The sequence below is a fragment of the Coccinella septempunctata genome, chromosome 2 (genome assembly GCF_907165205.1).
Source record: "Coccinella septempunctata chromosome 2, icCocSept1.1, whole genome shotgun sequence".
Lineage (NCBI taxonomy): Eukaryota > Metazoa > Arthropoda > Insecta > Coleoptera > Coccinellidae > Coccinella > Coccinella septempunctata.
This window is the reverse complement of record NC_058190.1, coordinates 33,662,939-33,680,841: the sequence shown is the minus strand read 5'-3', so window position 1 is coordinate 33,680,841 and position 17,903 is coordinate 33,662,939. Positions and strand designations below refer to the sequence as shown.

Here is a 17,903-nt window from a genome sequence, read left to right as displayed (position 1 = left end):
GAATATATGTATGAACCTCGGTATGAACGTCATGATTTGATTCGAGAATGATAGTCTGAATTATCGATTGAAAACGAATGACGTCTATTCGTTAATCAAGCGTTGATTTCCGGATCAAGTTTCTATTGATGGAACTTGGAGAGATTTCGAGATTATATCAGTGCCTTTTCATAGACTGGAATGTGCTTTCCCAACAGGAATGATTCTGCAAGTGGCCAGCGAGATCACTGCCGTGGTGATTCAGTGTGCAACGGTAACTTTTCTCGATTGAAATTGTTTATCCGTCAATAAGGCGTTGATTCCCCGATCAAGCTTTGTGAAACAGGATGAAACATTATCCATTGAATGGCTTTTTCTTGATTTACTGAAGAATATTGGGAAATATAATATCTCTAAAACATATGAAAAATGTTAGGACACCAGATGGTTCTATGAAAAGGTTCAAGTCGTGAAGAAGTTGTAAATGAAAATTATTTTTACACCATTATCATCTTGTCTAATTGTCTGAATTCATAGGGTGAGGAGTGAGGAATTCTTAGTAAGAATCAATTCTGTCCGCCCATCTAGCCTTCCGAAGGAAAAAGGGAAGAAAAGGAAAAGAGCAGAATCAGCACGATAATTTCGGAGTTATAGAGCCATTTATGTGTTTTTATATTTATGTTGAAAAAATGAAGAAAACATATACAATTCAAATACAATTCATAGAGTCGTTTAAGTGAAGTGTTGATACGAATGCTGCAAAATTTCTGGAGGATAGTATTTTCCATTTACTTTTATCAAAGCACTCGGTTGGCCATGTTATGACACATGTAATTTTTCGGTGTATATGTTTTTTTGTAAATACGCCTTAGGTAGTTTGTTGAAAAATTTCGAGCATCTGTATTCTGTTTGCCTCTAAGTAGTATATAGATTGTGTTTGGGCAAACTGAATTCTTGTTTAATAATTCGTTTTGAGATTAAGATATTGAGAAAACAGATCTTTGTGTTCAAACAGAAATATCAAATGTTCTTGTATGTAAAAGGTATATAGTGGTTAAATGCCACTGCTTCTGAAGTGTTCCCTACACAATTCCCTAAATGTTAACCTTTGAACATTTCCATTATTCTTAGGCTTTCTTCTAGCTAGAGAAAAGACACCACTCCAAAATTTATACTATACTTATCATTTCACATCCAATAGCATAACTAGGTACTGTGTCAATACTGAAGTGTTCAGTCTTCGAATTATAATTCCAAATTTGGCGTTGCAGGTCTTTTCCAAAAATGAATTCCTCAAATTCAACACTTTTTTGGGCCTCCAAGTAAAAGGAAATTCTCTGCCAACATTCATTTACAATCTTTCTGATTGTGGAAACATTCAGCTAAAATATAGACTTAGATATGATATAGATACCTATTGAAGATTTTAGAATGAGCAGCCCTCAATTCTAAATAGCACTACCTGTTACACTCTTTTTCAATCGTTTTATTTATTTATTTATTTATTCATTAACGGTAAATGACGTGTTCACCAAGAAAAAAATACAAACAAAAAAATAAATACAATATAATTCAGCATAACACAAAAGATAGTAGACGTAGTGTAAATGCAAGTATACATACATATATACAAAATCTGGAATTCAATTTAGAATTCCAGAAGTTTTAGAATTTTCCCAATTAGTAACGAACATAATCCAAAAGAACTTTTTCCATAGAATGCATCATTTATTGATATCCATCTGACAAAAACTTCCCCCTGCATTCATGCACTTCATCTATAGCCAACTTCCGAAGTTACCCGAAAATGTATGGAAAGCCAAATAAACGTCCAGAAAAGATAAGTTTTAACGAAGTCGAATGCCGCGGAAGTTGAGACATATCTCTCATAAATTTCTGAACTCTCCTCTGTAACTCATCTCATTTTCCATATCTATCAAATTTGAACGAATCGCAGTGAACTTTCCTATTTTCCAGGTGTCCTGGTGGAGAGATGGAAAAATCGTTACGGATGAATGTCAATATTTTCCCGAGAGAAAGAAGTCCCAAAGTTTGATGAAGGTCGAGAAGTTAACTAGGAGTCATCTGTTGGCCGTGTATAGTTGCGAAGTCAGTAATAGTAAATTGCAACCGCCTCTGGTTGTCCGTGTCGCCATCGATATGTACCTGAGACCGCTCGAGGTCACTCTAATCAAGGAGCATGAGGAACTCAGCGCAGGAAGAAGATACAACATCAGTTGTAGATGCAGAGGTTCCCGTCCTCCGGCTATCATCACTTGGTGGAAGGTGAGTTTTTCATTTTTCGTTTTATTTCTTCTAGGGAAATATCTATAGAAAGAAGCTGATGATAATAAAAATTATAATAATTAACGTTTATTCACAGAATTTAGTAGGTACAGTTATATTGACAATTGGTGATTTTTCTTTCATTTTCGAGATTGAATCGTATTGGGGTTCCAGAGGGATCCTTGTTGGTCCCTGTCCCTTTTTTATTGTACTGGTCAGATCTGCCTTCTGTGGTCTGAACCCAGCTTTCACTCTTTCTGATGAAGCTGAAATTGATGGTTTATGATCTGGGATTATGGTGTTACCCACCTGTACCTCTATGCTCTCAACAAGTGGTTGGAGGATTGGTCCTTGAATTTATTAGTTGAAAGATGCAAACAAACTAGAATTCACAGTCATGCAGTAATGCATTTGAAGTGGTGGCACCTCATATTGAAAAGAAAATTAGAAAACAAAGAAGTTTTCTTTTTGAATATGATCATACCAAATACAAAAACAAATGATTTCAGAGAAATAACCTTAAAAATATTTTTTGAGGACTGTCTTAATCATTAAACTCTCCAATGCTCCATTTCACCAGAGAAACCCATTTTATGGAGAAAGCGAACGAGTCAAGATATTTTTAGAAAGATTCTTTATTTTCAAAAATATACTTGATCTTGAAATGACCTTAAAATGTCGAATATCTGCATTGACTGTGCCCCTGACGACTAAGAATCTTTCATTTGAAACTCAAAGGGGTTTGTGATGAAATTTTTGCTGTCTTTTATGTCTTTTATTATTGTGCATAGCCGTACGAGATTGTTCTTTAATTGCAGCAATCTAAAGAGTTCAACCATTCTTTGACAATTAATTTCCATTAGTGAAAAATTATTGATTTGCTCCCCGTTTCTTGTGTATTCCAGAGTCAACTATTGTTCAATATCGGGGTGTTTTAATTTTGTAAAAAAAGAGTTGTGTATGACAAGATAATTGAGTTGGAGATGTTATAAAAACATTTATTGTATATCGTTCAAAAGAATGAAATGAATAAGTCACCTGCATGCAGCTAATACAGTAATAAAAAATAAATATTAGCAACATCAATAGATTCAGGGAGACATTATTCAACTAAAAGCAGGGATAAACCAGATTAGTTCAAATGAGGAGTCATTTGGGGTCAGACTGTGATCAATAAATTCAACATTAATACAGCGTTCACAATGACACAGCAATCGATGAAAATTGTTTGCGAGAGCCTCTTCATTTCATCAGAAAAACAGAAGGTTAGAATATTGAATTTTAATGAGACCGAGTTTCAATAGTGAAATAGGCCAAGAGGTGAAACTGCATTGTCTGAGTCTGATCATCAATGGGAGTTGACCGATAATTATAATTTGCAAATAAATTGCATTGCAGGAATCTTATAAGTTGAATGAGAAGAGCAAAATTAATTAATCTGAAAAGTGCTAGAATATTATAATTGATGTGAAGGGCAAGATTATTATAATAAGTCTGAGGAGAGCAAGAATAGTATAATTCTACCTACATTACGTTAGTCTTGAAGAGTGCAAAAATGTATCAATACAACATATATAATGACAGACTGCTTAAAATTAAGCACGATTATAACGTGCATCCGAAAACCAGAAGATGCAATTGATAACTTATGAGAGGTACAAATCCAGAGCACTAATGAGGGAAACCACTAATCGTTGGTTTCGAGAAGTACGGAAGGCTAAAAACTAATGTATATCGAGCACGATGAATGAATAAGGGAATGCATCGATGAGAGTACAAATTACAATGAGTATATCATACCAATTGAGTGTGTACGGCCACGGAGCAGGCTTTCCAGGGTGGGGCTAAGGACTAGAGATTATCAATCAGTATTATGGCTTACCATCGACCATATTTGAGAAGTTGACATCGTGTTCTGAAGAAAAACTACTAAATCCAGGCTCCACCCTGGAGAACATGAGGATTCATTCATCTGAAATTCGACAACAGTAATTAGTCATATATAATTGAGCAGTAATAGAGATGGCTGAGAAATGAAATGAACTGATTCAAATAAGAGAATAGATAGATTTTAATGAATCTCTTTCTAGGGAATTGCTTACATTACATTCAAGTAATTCTCTTTCTAGAGAATTACCTAAAAGAGGTGAACTGTTGAAGAAGTTTTACAAAGACATCCATATTAATGAGAAGTCAAATCGACAACGTGAACCAAAAAACTGATTGAAATGTGTTAATGTTTAGTTTTTCGCTTCTAAAAAACACTGAGAGTGGGGTTGCTGCTTCGGTCAATTAGCGCACCGCAGAATCGAGGTACTTTACTTGGTCACCGGAGCTAGTCAGGAGCCTCGACTAGAGGAAGGTCGGAGGTTGGCTTCGCTCAATTTTCAACAACTACAATGCTTATATTTAGAAGAACTATAGCAACCTCAAAATGCATAACGAACCAGAAGTTGAGAGATATTATATGATACAGAAAATATAGTTTAATAAGCTGTAGAAAACTAATCAATTTCTTGGAAATTCAATGCATTGAATTTCGATTGTCACATTCATTGTGGTATCCAATTGCTAAGAATGTCCTCAGACACGTAGCTATGACTTCCGTTAATTTATGACCCCGAAGAGCAAACAAAGTTTCAGCTCCAGTATTAATCGTCCGAAGACTTTAACGTTTCATTGTAGAAATATGAAAGAGTAAACCCATTGACTGCTGTTGGAATAATAAGCCATTGTCCGCAAATATCAGCGCTTTATGTAACACACCAATGAAAATCGGCTCTGAACTTTCGACTTAACGCAGTGAAGTACCTAATCCTATTTGCGCTGCAGCTATATGAAGTTTTTCGAGTGTAACAGAAAACAATTTGAACACTTTCCAAGTCGGCCAAAACGGAATCTGAACTCGACAATTTTCTAATTGCGGATATTCATCACGGCGGGCCGTTTCATGTTACTTCAGTTGAAAGCGATAACTGCAAGGGAAAAGCCCGAGAATATTTCACCGGGGCAACTTTCAGACAGTGGAAATGTCCGCATTATGGGAGAAAAATCGACCGAGGTTGAGTTCAGACGGGAAACTGCGTCGCTTCAGCGCCAAACCTGAAGAAGGAGGAACGCTCCTTTGGGATCCGATTTCAGCAGGAAAAATTTATGTTTTGTTATGCCTATATATGTAGGGAATAATATATAGAGAGGGTGACGCGCTCTGTTGAGATAGATTATCGTTAAAAAACTTCCAAAAAAACACCCTTCAACATCAAATTGAACTGAGAAGTATAAAACAAATCTTATAAAAGGCGTAGGATCTTTTATAGTCCAGTAACTTTACACATCACAGCATGCATCGAATCCGGTAGTTCTGATTGATTGCAGACTTGTTTATGATGTTGGCCTTATGCATAATACAAATTTGCGACCCCGAGCGTCGAATGCAACTTTGTCAAAAATCGAAAAAACCGCAACAAAATTTTACTGATTATAACCCTGAAGGACTACTTTTTGAAAAAACTTCTTTGGGACGTTTTCGAAGTAGACTGCATTTGCTAGAATCTGATACTAGAACTGTCCCTGTAGACCCAATAGTTTCCGAGATTGAGCCCTTCAAAGTTTATAATTTTTTTCGAATCTCACAATTTTTTGCAATTTTTTCGTTTTGAATGAATTTTGACCCTGATTATACTGTTGAAGCGCTGTACTTTTATGATGGGATGTAAAAAAGAGAACTATAAGTGATGATATGTAAAATGGAAAGACTACCAAAACGTGGGGTGTTGCCAGAAAACTCGGACGATCAGTAGAAGATACGAATATTACAATAGTTTCCACTTTCGCCGAAAAGATGGCAGCACTACATGAACGTTTTTTTTCAATATCAGCAGGTTTCGAATTGTAGCGAACGACGAGATTGTTCGAGGAAGTTTTGTTTGTGGAAATTCATTGAAAAAATCGTTTCACCACGAAAAGTGAATAACATGAATGAACATTTTCTGCATTGAAAATTTTTTACAAATTTTTTCTCTATTTGGCGAATAAAGAGATTTCTAGCTTTCTGAACTGACGAGTTGAGTGAATTAAATTTTAATGAAAACCCCATATAAATCAGTTATTTCTGACGTGAGATATACTTTTTCGCTTTTTGAATTGACCAATGAAACGGTGTAGACCCGTTTTAGGGATTTTTGTACGAAATAGCTAAAATACCGTGCATTATGAAAAAGAGTTTGCATGAGTAGTAACGCTGCATTCCAATTATATGTAGGTATATTTTGAATGCAGCATTATGCGAGTTATGCGCTTTGCGCTTTTGTGTTATTAGCATTCTCTTAATATCCACCTTATTAGGCCAAACCACGTTTCAGACGAGAGGCATGTATGAACCATATTGTGGTTTGACCTGAGCACTACATCAAGAGGCAGGCTTTGTTTGATTTGAGAAAGGACTTATTCAGCATTATAACTGCCCTTTCTCACAATATTCAATATATCAGAATGAAAAATGAAGGAAGCATACGTCCAGTTGTAGAGAGAAAATGGAATGCTCCATTAAAATTTTAATCCTCCATTATTCTCCTCGAGAAGTTTACGTTGATGCAACAGGGCATTATCATATTTGTAGGATATAAGCACCATCAGGAGATTTCGGCTTACAATTCTGCTCAAAATATGTCCTCCTCCGAATAAAAATTGACCTGTTCCGGCATTTTCTCTGAAATTAAATTGTCACCCTGTACATATATGTTTCACATCGAAAAATGTTAAAGTGTTGCATTTTCGTAACTGTTTTGGTTCTTGAAAGAAATACATCTGATGCTTCCAATACTTCAAGCCGATTTTCTTTCCTTTATTCATTAAGTCTTTCACTGTAATTCTATCAGAAATATGAGGACTGCTCAAGCTTCTGCTACAAAACGTGACATACTTTTCCGAACGAAATCGTTTGACCTTTGAATTTGCCCCTCGTCGGAACGGCCAATTTAACGAATCGATGGAAATGGAGAATTCCCCTTTCAGAAGCAGATTCACCAATGCCGTTGTTAATAATATCTGTTCGCCAAATAAAAAGTTCGGATGCTCTGAAATGAAATAGCTTCCAGATAATTTCGTCACATTCCGTATTAATGAAAACTGGACTTTTCTGTCTATTTCCGTCGGTTCTCATTGAAGAAGCGATAAGGGAATGCTGGCATTCAAACCCCCCACAGAAAGAAATAAAAGCTATATTGAAAAATATACAGATGGAGCGTTTGTTAAAAAGAAAATTTTTCATAGTTGATCGAGTCCAATTTTATTAATGTGATTGCTGCTTTTTTAACATGATGAATCAAATTGGGATTTAAACGAAGAAAATTAAATTTTTACTAGGATCTTCTGAAACTCTTTAGGGTTTTCATTCCCAGTCTCTGAAACAAGATCAATTGTAGAATTGAAATAATTGATTTGCTCCTACGTAAATTTTTACCTGACCATGAACGAAAAATGGAATTTTGAAATGTTTACTTCGTAACGTTTCGGAGTCTATATCAGACTCCTTCATCAGGCGAATCCTTAAAAAATCTTCTGAATTGTAGTTTCTCAATTGACATAAATTTGTCAATACAACATGAATCAACGTCTGATTCATTTAATTTTGAAATTACCGGATGTCAATTCTTTCCTCAGTAAATGAATTCAAATACGATCTATTACTACTGAACAATTGGCCAAATTATTATTTCGATCCAACAAAATACACGTGTACCTTTCAAGTTTTCGTTTATAATTATCCGTTTCTGTCATTAAAATTTTAGTGTTATTCAAATCCATCATTTGGTTTCCTGTATCATAACACACATGATGTGCAATCTGTGATCTATTAATTTTTTTATTTTTAATATTATGTTTATATTCGCGCTTTTTCACCTGTATAAGTTTTACCACAAATAGCTACAGGGAATGTTGTAAACACAATTTTTGGATTTTTGTTTTTCATTCAATATTTCAGTTTTTGTTAGTATAGATCTTTAATCATTTTATGATTTAAAAACAGTTCTTATGTTGAATTTGGAATCGATTCTTCTCATTTTTTCTGAATGACCATTAACGTTCAATAAATTTGTTTGTTCTTGACGGTTTCTTGGTTGTTCCTGATCATCACTATGATTTATGTAAGACATTTTTCTTTCTAAATTTCATATTGTTTTCTCCATAAAATCTGCAGGGTATTGATTTTCCCTAAAAAATTCTTCAATGAAGTCAATTTCATTATTTCTAATTTCGGGTGTAGACGAAATCAAATGAGCTCTATCGTAAAGTGTTTCAATAGTACCTCTTTTGACACTCACTTGATGATATCTTATAATGATGGTTACAAGATACAGGGAGATGATTACTTTTGATACAATAAGGATAGTAAAATCTGAGAATTTAAGTGATTTGGTTATTTTTGATGGATAATTTCCTGTTTTCAAGAAAATCTTCATAGAATATTCTGTACCCCGAATCCATTATATTATACACTGCTCATAAAAATTAACGCACATCTCAATTTTAATGAAAGTTAACTCTACATTGACTTTATAACTTATTTTTATGTTCTCTCGGGAAGGTTGATTTTCTGAACTTCTCAGCCTCCTATTGAGGTTGTCCCAAACCTGCTCAATCAGATTGAGATCTGGACTTCTTGCTGGCCATTCCATTCGAGAGACTTCAACCTCTTCAAGGTACTCCTGAACGATGCGCGCACGATGGGGTCTGGCATTATCACATTATGAAATTTTCACTAATGTATGGGGCAAATGGCACTACATGCTCTTCAAGAATGTTCCTTATATACTTATCAGCATTCATAGCTCCATCATCAACGACCACTAGGTCTGTGCGAGCAGTCAAAGATATTCTACCCCATACCATAATCGATCCTCCCCCGAAACCAGTAATATTCAGGAAATTGCACTGAGCATATCTTTCATGTGGACGTCTGTATACAAGGGAACGTCGATCACAATGGTAGAGGCAGAATCTAGACTCATCTGTGAAGAGAATTCTTTCCCAATCGGCCTCTTCCCAATGGATATTGCTCTCTCGCAAAATCCAAACGCGCCCTTCGATGGACTGGGGTAAGAGCTGGGCCTCTTGCCGCGACACGCGGCCTTAAATCATATTCTCTGAGGCGATTTCTTATTGTCTGAGTGCTAATTTGCACCTCATGAGTTTGCTCAAGCTGAATTCGAAGGAGGCGAGCAGTTGCAAACCGTTGTCTCAACTAAGAAACTCTCAAGTAACGTTCTTGAATGGCAGTTGTTACCCGTGGTCTACCCTGTCCTGGTCTTCGGACATTCATACCTGTCTCCCTGAATCGCTGCAACATTCTGGACACACTTTTATAGGAAACTCCAAACCTTTCTGCAATTCTTGTGTATGTCCACCCTTCTTCTCGCAAAACTACCGCTTGGGCACATGCCTCTTGGGTCAAATTGCGTGTTTCGCGTTGCATAGCGATCGAGTGTAGAAAATCAAACGATAGAAAAACTATTGATCACTAGAATTGATCGAGAACAACTGATTTTAGAATGGAGCCAATACATTCAAAATCTGATAATATCATCTTTTTTTATTCCTGCTGGAAAAAAACATCTGTATTGAAGAAAACCGTTGGAAGTGGATAACATAGGCATGCATAATTCTGATGAAAATAATTATCATTGAGAACACCTTCAGTTGTAGAATAAATTTGAGATTTCCATAATGTGCGTTCATTTTTTTGCGCAGTGTAGTATCGTAATTCACAACTACTAGTCTACGTTTCAGGAAATTCCGAAAACATATTGGAGTATGGCTCAAACATAAAATTATTGGGTCTCACGATCTAATAGCTCTATACTGCTCCCAACTCTGAGAGGCCTGCGCAAACAAACTGGATTGCGAAAATGTGATTGTGACATTGGCTTCAGCTAATTTATTATTCATATTTATCTCAACTTTTCACAAAAAACAACAAAATATTTGTTTCGGCAATGGATGGTATGGAACAACTGAAAATTATTACCAACGCGTCAACAGAGTACCTTCTTCAGATTTCGTAGCTTAAATTTTAATTTTTAAAGACAACCCACGAATTGCATGTTTCGCACGTTTGGCACCACAATCAGTTTTCCCCAATTACAAGACTACATCCAAGTAAGAAATCTTCGAATACGTAAACTAGTGCGACAGAATGGTAACATTTTTCAGATGTATTCCCAGCATAAGATGGATATGTATGCCTTTACGTTGCTTGTTTGAGCTTACCGTCAGCTTCTTCTTGGGCTAAATGTAAGACTCCACATGTTCTGAACTATATACAATTAGCAGTAATCACTCTATTCTTCAAATGCTCGCACCGGAAACAGAAGATAATCCTATATCTGCTTGATTGGATACAGGATAACTGCAAGGCTGCATCGTACCGATATGGATTCAATAACATATACATCGAAATAATAGAAATGTGTAATGAATAGGATCTGTCGAATGGAAATTAGTTGCTGCAGATATCGGACCGAATTTGCGTCATCAGAGATCAGAGAAATGCCTCGTTACTGCACTAGATGCTTCGGCTTGTATATCATTCCATTTGCATCAAAATAATGGAAGACTAGGATTGAAATTAATACCGCTGCTGAATTATAATATGTATAAGTGGCTTAGAAAACAGAATACTCAGTATTGATGAATTTATTACTAAGAATTTCTAGAAATACATTTGTTGAAATCAGAATAGGAAACGATCAGTTTTTCACTATATCTATAGAGATTTTTGTGTTTTTGAACACATTATTATTTAACTCTAAACTGATAACGTGAAAATACTTATTCACAGAACACAACTGGTTCTCCGAACTCGTACCAAGTTCACAGAGCTTCTGAGGGGTACTTCGGTACCTATGGAGAACCAGGATAATATAGTGATAGTGATCGTGGCTGACTTTAGCCCTAATATAAATTATAGAGGGTGGTGTAAAGGTGTGGAAACGATGAAGTTATTTCTCGCACAGGTGGAAAATTAGAATTCTGATATTGATTTAGTAATTTCACCCGAGGAATCAAATTATATGGATTAAAATTCATTCTGAGAGTATTCTGCATTGTCTGAAATATTTTAGAGTTTTCACTCCCAATCTATGGAACAAAATCAATAAAAAATTTGAAATTAAAAAACGCGAACATGATACTAATATTAAAAATAGAGGAATTAATAGCTTACAGATCGCATATCATGTTTGTTCTAATACAGGGGACCACATGATGTATTGGAATAACACTAAAATTTTAATGACAGAATCGGATCACGGTAAACGAAAGATTAAAGAGTCCACGTGTAGTTTGTTGGATCAAAATAATAATTTGGCCAATTGTTCAGTGGGAGTAGATTATATTTGGATTAATTTACTGAACAAGGGAACTGTCATCTGATAATATCAAAATTAAATGAATCAACGTTTCTATGCAATCTCTGTTTCTATCTACTGACAATCAATGTCAAATAAAAGCTACAGGTCAGAAGATTTTCGGAAATTGATTTTCGTCTGATGAAGGAGTCTGATATAGACTCCGAAACGTTACTATATATAATTATAATTTCAAAGTTCTTCGTTTCAGTTCATTGTCAGGCAACAATTTTTTATATTTGATTTGCTCCTGACAAATAAGTGCAGGAATTAACGCAGAAGCACATCGGTTATTTCAATTTTCAATTGATTTTGTTCCAGAGATTGGTAGTGAAAACCCTAAACAGTTTCAGACAATGCAGAATCGAATTGTCCCATCCCTTTCTGGGCACGATGTGGCCTAAAGGAGATATGAGGCCCAACTTAGAAATTTCAAATACAAATCCATCTTCGTTATTGCAGATTCGGATTCAGCAGGAAATTTTACATCCGTAATGAAGCGTTTTTTGTTCAAATATACGGGGGTGTCTGAATCATTCAGACCAGAGGGCACAAATCGATATTCTGGTGCTGAGGATTTTCGCTGTTACGGGGCAGAATTGCAGTCTGAATGATCAGACTCCCCCGGATTTTGTACGAAAAACCCAGCATGGGGCCCAAAAATGGACGAAGTTTTTTTTGGTCTAAACCAATTTGGGTGTAAAATTTCCCGCTGAATCCGAATCTGCCATAAAAAAGATGGGTTTGCATTTTGAATTGCAAAGTTGGGCCTCATATCTAGCATAAGGTCCAATCTCTTCCTCTACATCATATCATATATCATTTATAAAGATATTGTGTTATATAACACAGTATCTTTATAAATGATTGTAATATCGCAATGGCTATCAATTTTAACATTATATGTTTTTTTATCCGTAACACACCAGTAAAAAGCAGCACCGACTACTATAGAGTCGGTCGCAGTCGGTAGATGTCGGTCGCAGTTGCGCAATCGTTTAGTACAACTTTTCAGGTGTATGTCGGCACGTTGTTGTATGAATGCATTGCACTCATTTCTGCAACGATTGCACAAAATTGAATTTAATAACAAATTGAGGTAAGCCAGAAATTTTTAGGCAGCTTAAGATTAAATACTCTGGATTAAATGATAATGCTCTCGTTTTTAGGAACGTGTACACAAAAATGCTACTCTACAAATACACGGTGTATTTGAAGGTGAGGCTTTTTTTTCAACAGAAGATAAGAACTGGTCAAAATGAAGCGTTGACCAAAAATCACCTATACAAAATGACAAAGTTGAAAACAAATCGGAAATGATTACTGAACTAGATCCTTATACGACCCTAGACCATTTGTTAGCTGAGCAAAGCAGTGGAAAAAAACTTATCTCCTGATTCGACCATGTGGTTTCGTTTAGGATATTATCGCATTCGATATTTACGTGGTAATGAAAATGAAAACTTAGGATAGCCGAATTGTTTTCATTATTTTTTAGTAACTCACACGATTTTATGAATTGACTTATTTCAATACCAACTGACAGAAAAGACCTAGAACACAAGCGTAAGGATAGAATAATACTTCAAAATCTCACCAATAAAATTCGTCTGAATTATTCACAAATTTTTTCACAATAGGCATCACAATCTTCTTGTTCGAATATTCCAACAATTGTCGTAAAAGTGGGATAAAATGTGGAAATATCATAGCATTTTTTCAACCTAACTAACATAAGCACTTTCAAGAAACTGCCTCGATTTTCTACATTTTTTTTCACCCTAAATTGCACGATACAACAATTATGGTTCTCTTAAAAGTGAACTGATGCATCTAATCCGATGAACTTGGTACTGAACCATTCATTGTCCAGTCACATTTCACAGTCCCGTACTCGAAATTAAATGAAATTTTTTCGAATTTCTAGGGGTTGTATCTCAGCCATCTTGGATATTTTATATAGACAATTTTTGGTTAAACGACTTATTTCGATGACTTCCACCTTCTTTCAAAAAAGCCTCATCTTTGAAAACACCCCCTATAAAGAACGCTAACTCAACTCACATGTGTATTCACTGCTACATATTGAAAAAATAAAGCTAGAGGACTGGTACGAATTTTCCGGTGAAAATTTCATTTTTAAACTTCTTCAGTCCCCCTCTATTCCCATTAGGAAGTCCGCAAAATCGTTCGAAACACTTTTTCCACCGAAATTACAGTCCCGATCGACGAGCCGATGATAAACACACAGTCCAATTCCGCGGATTTTCCATTTCGCGGAATTCCTGATTAATCGAAAGCCTGATGGCCCCCCAACAGAGTTGTCATATACAGAGATTTAAAATTACCCACTATTGATGTATGACACTTTCCATCTGGGGACGCGAAAACCGGTACGAGAGGCCCGAGCAATTAAAGTTGAGTTCTAATTAATGTTCGAATGGATTTCACGCTTCATGTGCTGTTGTTAACGATAAACAACACGATGAAAATTCAGCCAATTCATGCTAAATGATTTTCACGGACGCTGTGTTGTTTCAAATTATGTCTGGCTGCTATTCCTTATTAGGGAAAAATCGGGTCAGGGATGGGCGAGCGCCATCGACGGTTTTCGAGCTGTAACAGATTCTGTAGCATCGAAAGTTGATTGATTTTGTGGTGAGACATATCCATTTGAAGGAGACATATAGAAGGTGTGTGCGGCCTAGGAAGCATATTCAGCTATGTGAAGCTGGCACCCCCAAATGGAACAAAAATTTTAGGGTCATTTGTCCATAGGTAGGTCCATGTTTGTCCATCCTTTTTTTTTATTTGTCCAGGCACCGTTTGAGAGATATCGGAAAAGAACTTTTTTCGGTTCATTTTCTGAGTAACACCCACAAATCGCAAAAACTTATTTTGGATGGTACAGATCGTTTGTCCAACGTAAGTCCACTTTTGTCCACCAAATTTTTTCATTTGTCCACCCACAGAACCATAGAAATCAATAATTGAAAATTTTGGAAAGTGTGAGGTTGGCACGACCGAAAGGTTGCACCTAGATGGATGTAATTCTCAGATATAGGGGAGACTAGGGAGCATTGATACATGGGGAGGCTTGATACAGGCTTATATCCGCGATCTGTAGCCGTTTTCAAAAGTATTATACTAGTGAACACTATTCTTTGGCAGAGGCCATTGCGTGACGTTGATCTGCAAGGCTAAGAGTAGTTTGTTTGTGAAATATTCAACGAAATGTGTTTCGAGGTGAGAAATTGTAAGTTTTTACTCAAGGTACCTAAGGGTTTTATGATCATGCATTAATTCTTCGGCATAAACAAACATTTTACTGGGAAATATGCATAAAACTACTCAATTTACAGTTTTATTCGCTTTTCAAAATATATGGGTATAAGATGAAAACATAAATCACTTTAAAAATTGCTTTCAGGGAGGTTTGAGACATTTGTCGTGGGGAGGCCTGATACATGTATAATCTTCAAAAAAATATTCCGTAGCTAGTTGGATAGGCCTACATGAAGGCGTCTTCACCATCCAACATATCAAAGGGATTTTTAAAAACCGTACAATCCCCATGTATTTAACGAGGCCGACTTTTCTTGTGTGGAAGTGACTAACTGACAATTTCCTGATTTTTCTACACCTATAGGACCAAAGCAAGCCAGTATCATTGCTGACCTACCTACTGAGCTGAATAATCCTCTCGATTACTCTCCCAGTACATCGTATCAATCCTCCCATATGTGGGGAGGCTTGAGACAGTTTGAATGTTTTTGTGTTCAACGTTCTGTACAGAATAAGATGTTTATGTTTTGCGACTTCTATATTTATTTTGTTGAACGATTAATTGAAGAATTATATAATATAAGAAAAGTCCTGTTTCTTCATATAATTCCGTTTCCAGAATAAAAATTCCAAAAAACGTATCAACCCTCCCCAGTCTCCTTACTAGAAGAGTTGCTCTTCCAGAATATGTATCACGTATCCATCTACGGTTACTTTTATTGACAGATAAACGACTCAAAAGCTGACCTACGAAAAATGCTGAAAACGGTTCAGTTAAACATTCGTCAAGACCGAACCGTTTGCACCTAGATGGATGAAGTTCTCAGATTTATTACTAGAAAAATTGCTCTTTCAGAATATGTATCACATTTATATCTACGGTTACTTTTATTGAGAGATAAACGACTCGAAAGCTGACCTTCGAAAAATTCCGAAAAAGATGGGTTCAGTTAAAAATTCGTCAAGACCGAACGGTTGCACCTAGATTGATGAAATTCTCAGAATTATTACTAGAAGAGTTGCTCTTTCAGAATATGCATCACATTCACATCTACGGTTACTTTTATCGAGAGATAAATGACTCGAAAGCTGACCTTCGAAAAATCCTGAAAAGGATAGGTTCAGTTAAATATTCGTCAAGACGGAACAGTTGCGCCGAGATGGATGAAGTTCTCAGATTTATTACTAAAAGAGTTGCTCTTTCAGAATATGTATCACATTTAAATCTACGGTTACTTTTGTTAAGAGATACACGACTCGAAAGCTGACCTTCGAAAAATCCTGAATATATTCCATTTCCGGAATACTTTTCATGTTTACTCAAGATACTGGCTTTTAAACAACCTCGTGCCCGATTTTCATCTGCTCATGCATGTTCATTTAATGACATGTTTGAAGGTACTTGGTTATTCAATGCGATATTCGTTTTTTTAATACAGAAATGCATACCGCACACAAGCCCAATTCAAACAAACATTTTTTCTAGTCCTTGTTAATTTGACAGTTGGTGGTAAACTTGTGGTCAGTACGTTTTGCCATTTCACATTGTATAGAATTATTCCAGAACAACGCTTGCAATTTGTGCAAATTTGTGTTGACAAAAATAGTTCAGTTTAAACGACTATGTCAAAATTGCAGAATTTGGAGTTAAGAAAACCCAGAAGCCTTTATTGAGACGCTCTTACATCCATTACAAGCCACTGTTTGGTGCGCATATTCCCGAAATCATTTTTAAGCACCAATGGCATGAAAATATATTTTAAATAAAACCAATTCCACGATTATGAAATTTATTTTAAGGTGTTTTATTTCATTTTGAACTTGTATATCTCTAAAAAAAACACCCCTTAGTTGAAAATATCCAATCCACTTAATTCAAGTTTTTTACCTCGATAAGATATATAACAACTACCTGCTTATGTACTGTGGTTTTTTTCTGCGTGTTGCATATGTAATATGAATTCGCCAATTGATGTCTGTTTAACAAACATATTCTTCCATTCACTGATTCGCATCTTCCTCATTAACTAAATTTGCTCTAAATTTTTCTAGCCTATCTGAATTAATGCATAGGCACTATAAGCAGTAGATAAATTTTTTGCATAGTATGTACTATGTCCTATGTCTCATCATAACAAAAAGAGGTAAATCAGTTGAAGGGCTATTGTAGAGCTGGTTTTGACCAAAATCACAGAGCTATTCGCTCTGGGTGCCAAAAACATGTACGGAATGTCGCAGGGAGATATCACCGAAGGTATAGCAGAAGATATCAATTCCAGAAGCAATAAATATTCGTATGTGCGAACACCAATACGACTGAATTTCGATAGCCTCGCTCCGATATTTTGTGAATATTGATGATCAACTAATCAACATCGATGTTTTGCTAACGATACCCCACCCCTGATGCGAGATGTCTCGTTGGCCGACCTAGTTTTCCAACATTCGTTATTGATGTCTGATGCAGGTCGGATTCGAAGGATGCGGAAATATTTTTGAGGGATTCAGTCGTTTGAATTGTATCATCAGAGTTAATCTAGAAATGTTATTCGCGTTTTGTATTGATCGTGGTCACGGAGCTACCACTTAGTTGAGATCTTCGCAGTGCTTTTCAAAGGACATTCTCGAAAATGTAAATTTGATACATTGATTTATTATGATTCTCACTATAGGTACCTACTTAAGAGTAGAGAGTAGAATACCTACACAAGACAAAAACGGCATTCACCTCACGAGTGAAATGATATGCTCATTCGATAGGTCAAAAGTCAGGAAGGATACATTACAAATTATGGTTTAGAAATCATTAGAGCCGGACTCATATATTTCGCCATGAACCTACGTTTCGTTTTTTTTTTTATTTCAAATTAAATCAAATGAATGTTTGAAGTCTCTCATGGACAGGGTATCTATACCAAATTGCTAGATTTTGGTTGTTTCTGGTAC

General features: G+C 35.8%; 1 protein-coding gene across 4 annotated transcripts in view; it reads left to right on the top strand.

The window, feature by feature from the left end:
• The window catches only part of LOC123308564 (nephrin-like), a 508,306-nt gene that overhangs the window by 180,531 nt on the left and 309,872 nt on the right, over positions 1-17,903 (top strand). For all 4 annotated transcript variants that reach the window (XM_044891287.1, XM_044891288.1, XM_044891285.1 and 1 more), the window contains exon 4: positions 1,957-2,265. In XM_044891287.1, coding sequence (XP_044747222.1) covers positions 1,957-2,265 — 309 coding nt within the window. The remainder of the gene's footprint in view (positions 1-1,956; positions 2,266-17,903) is intronic.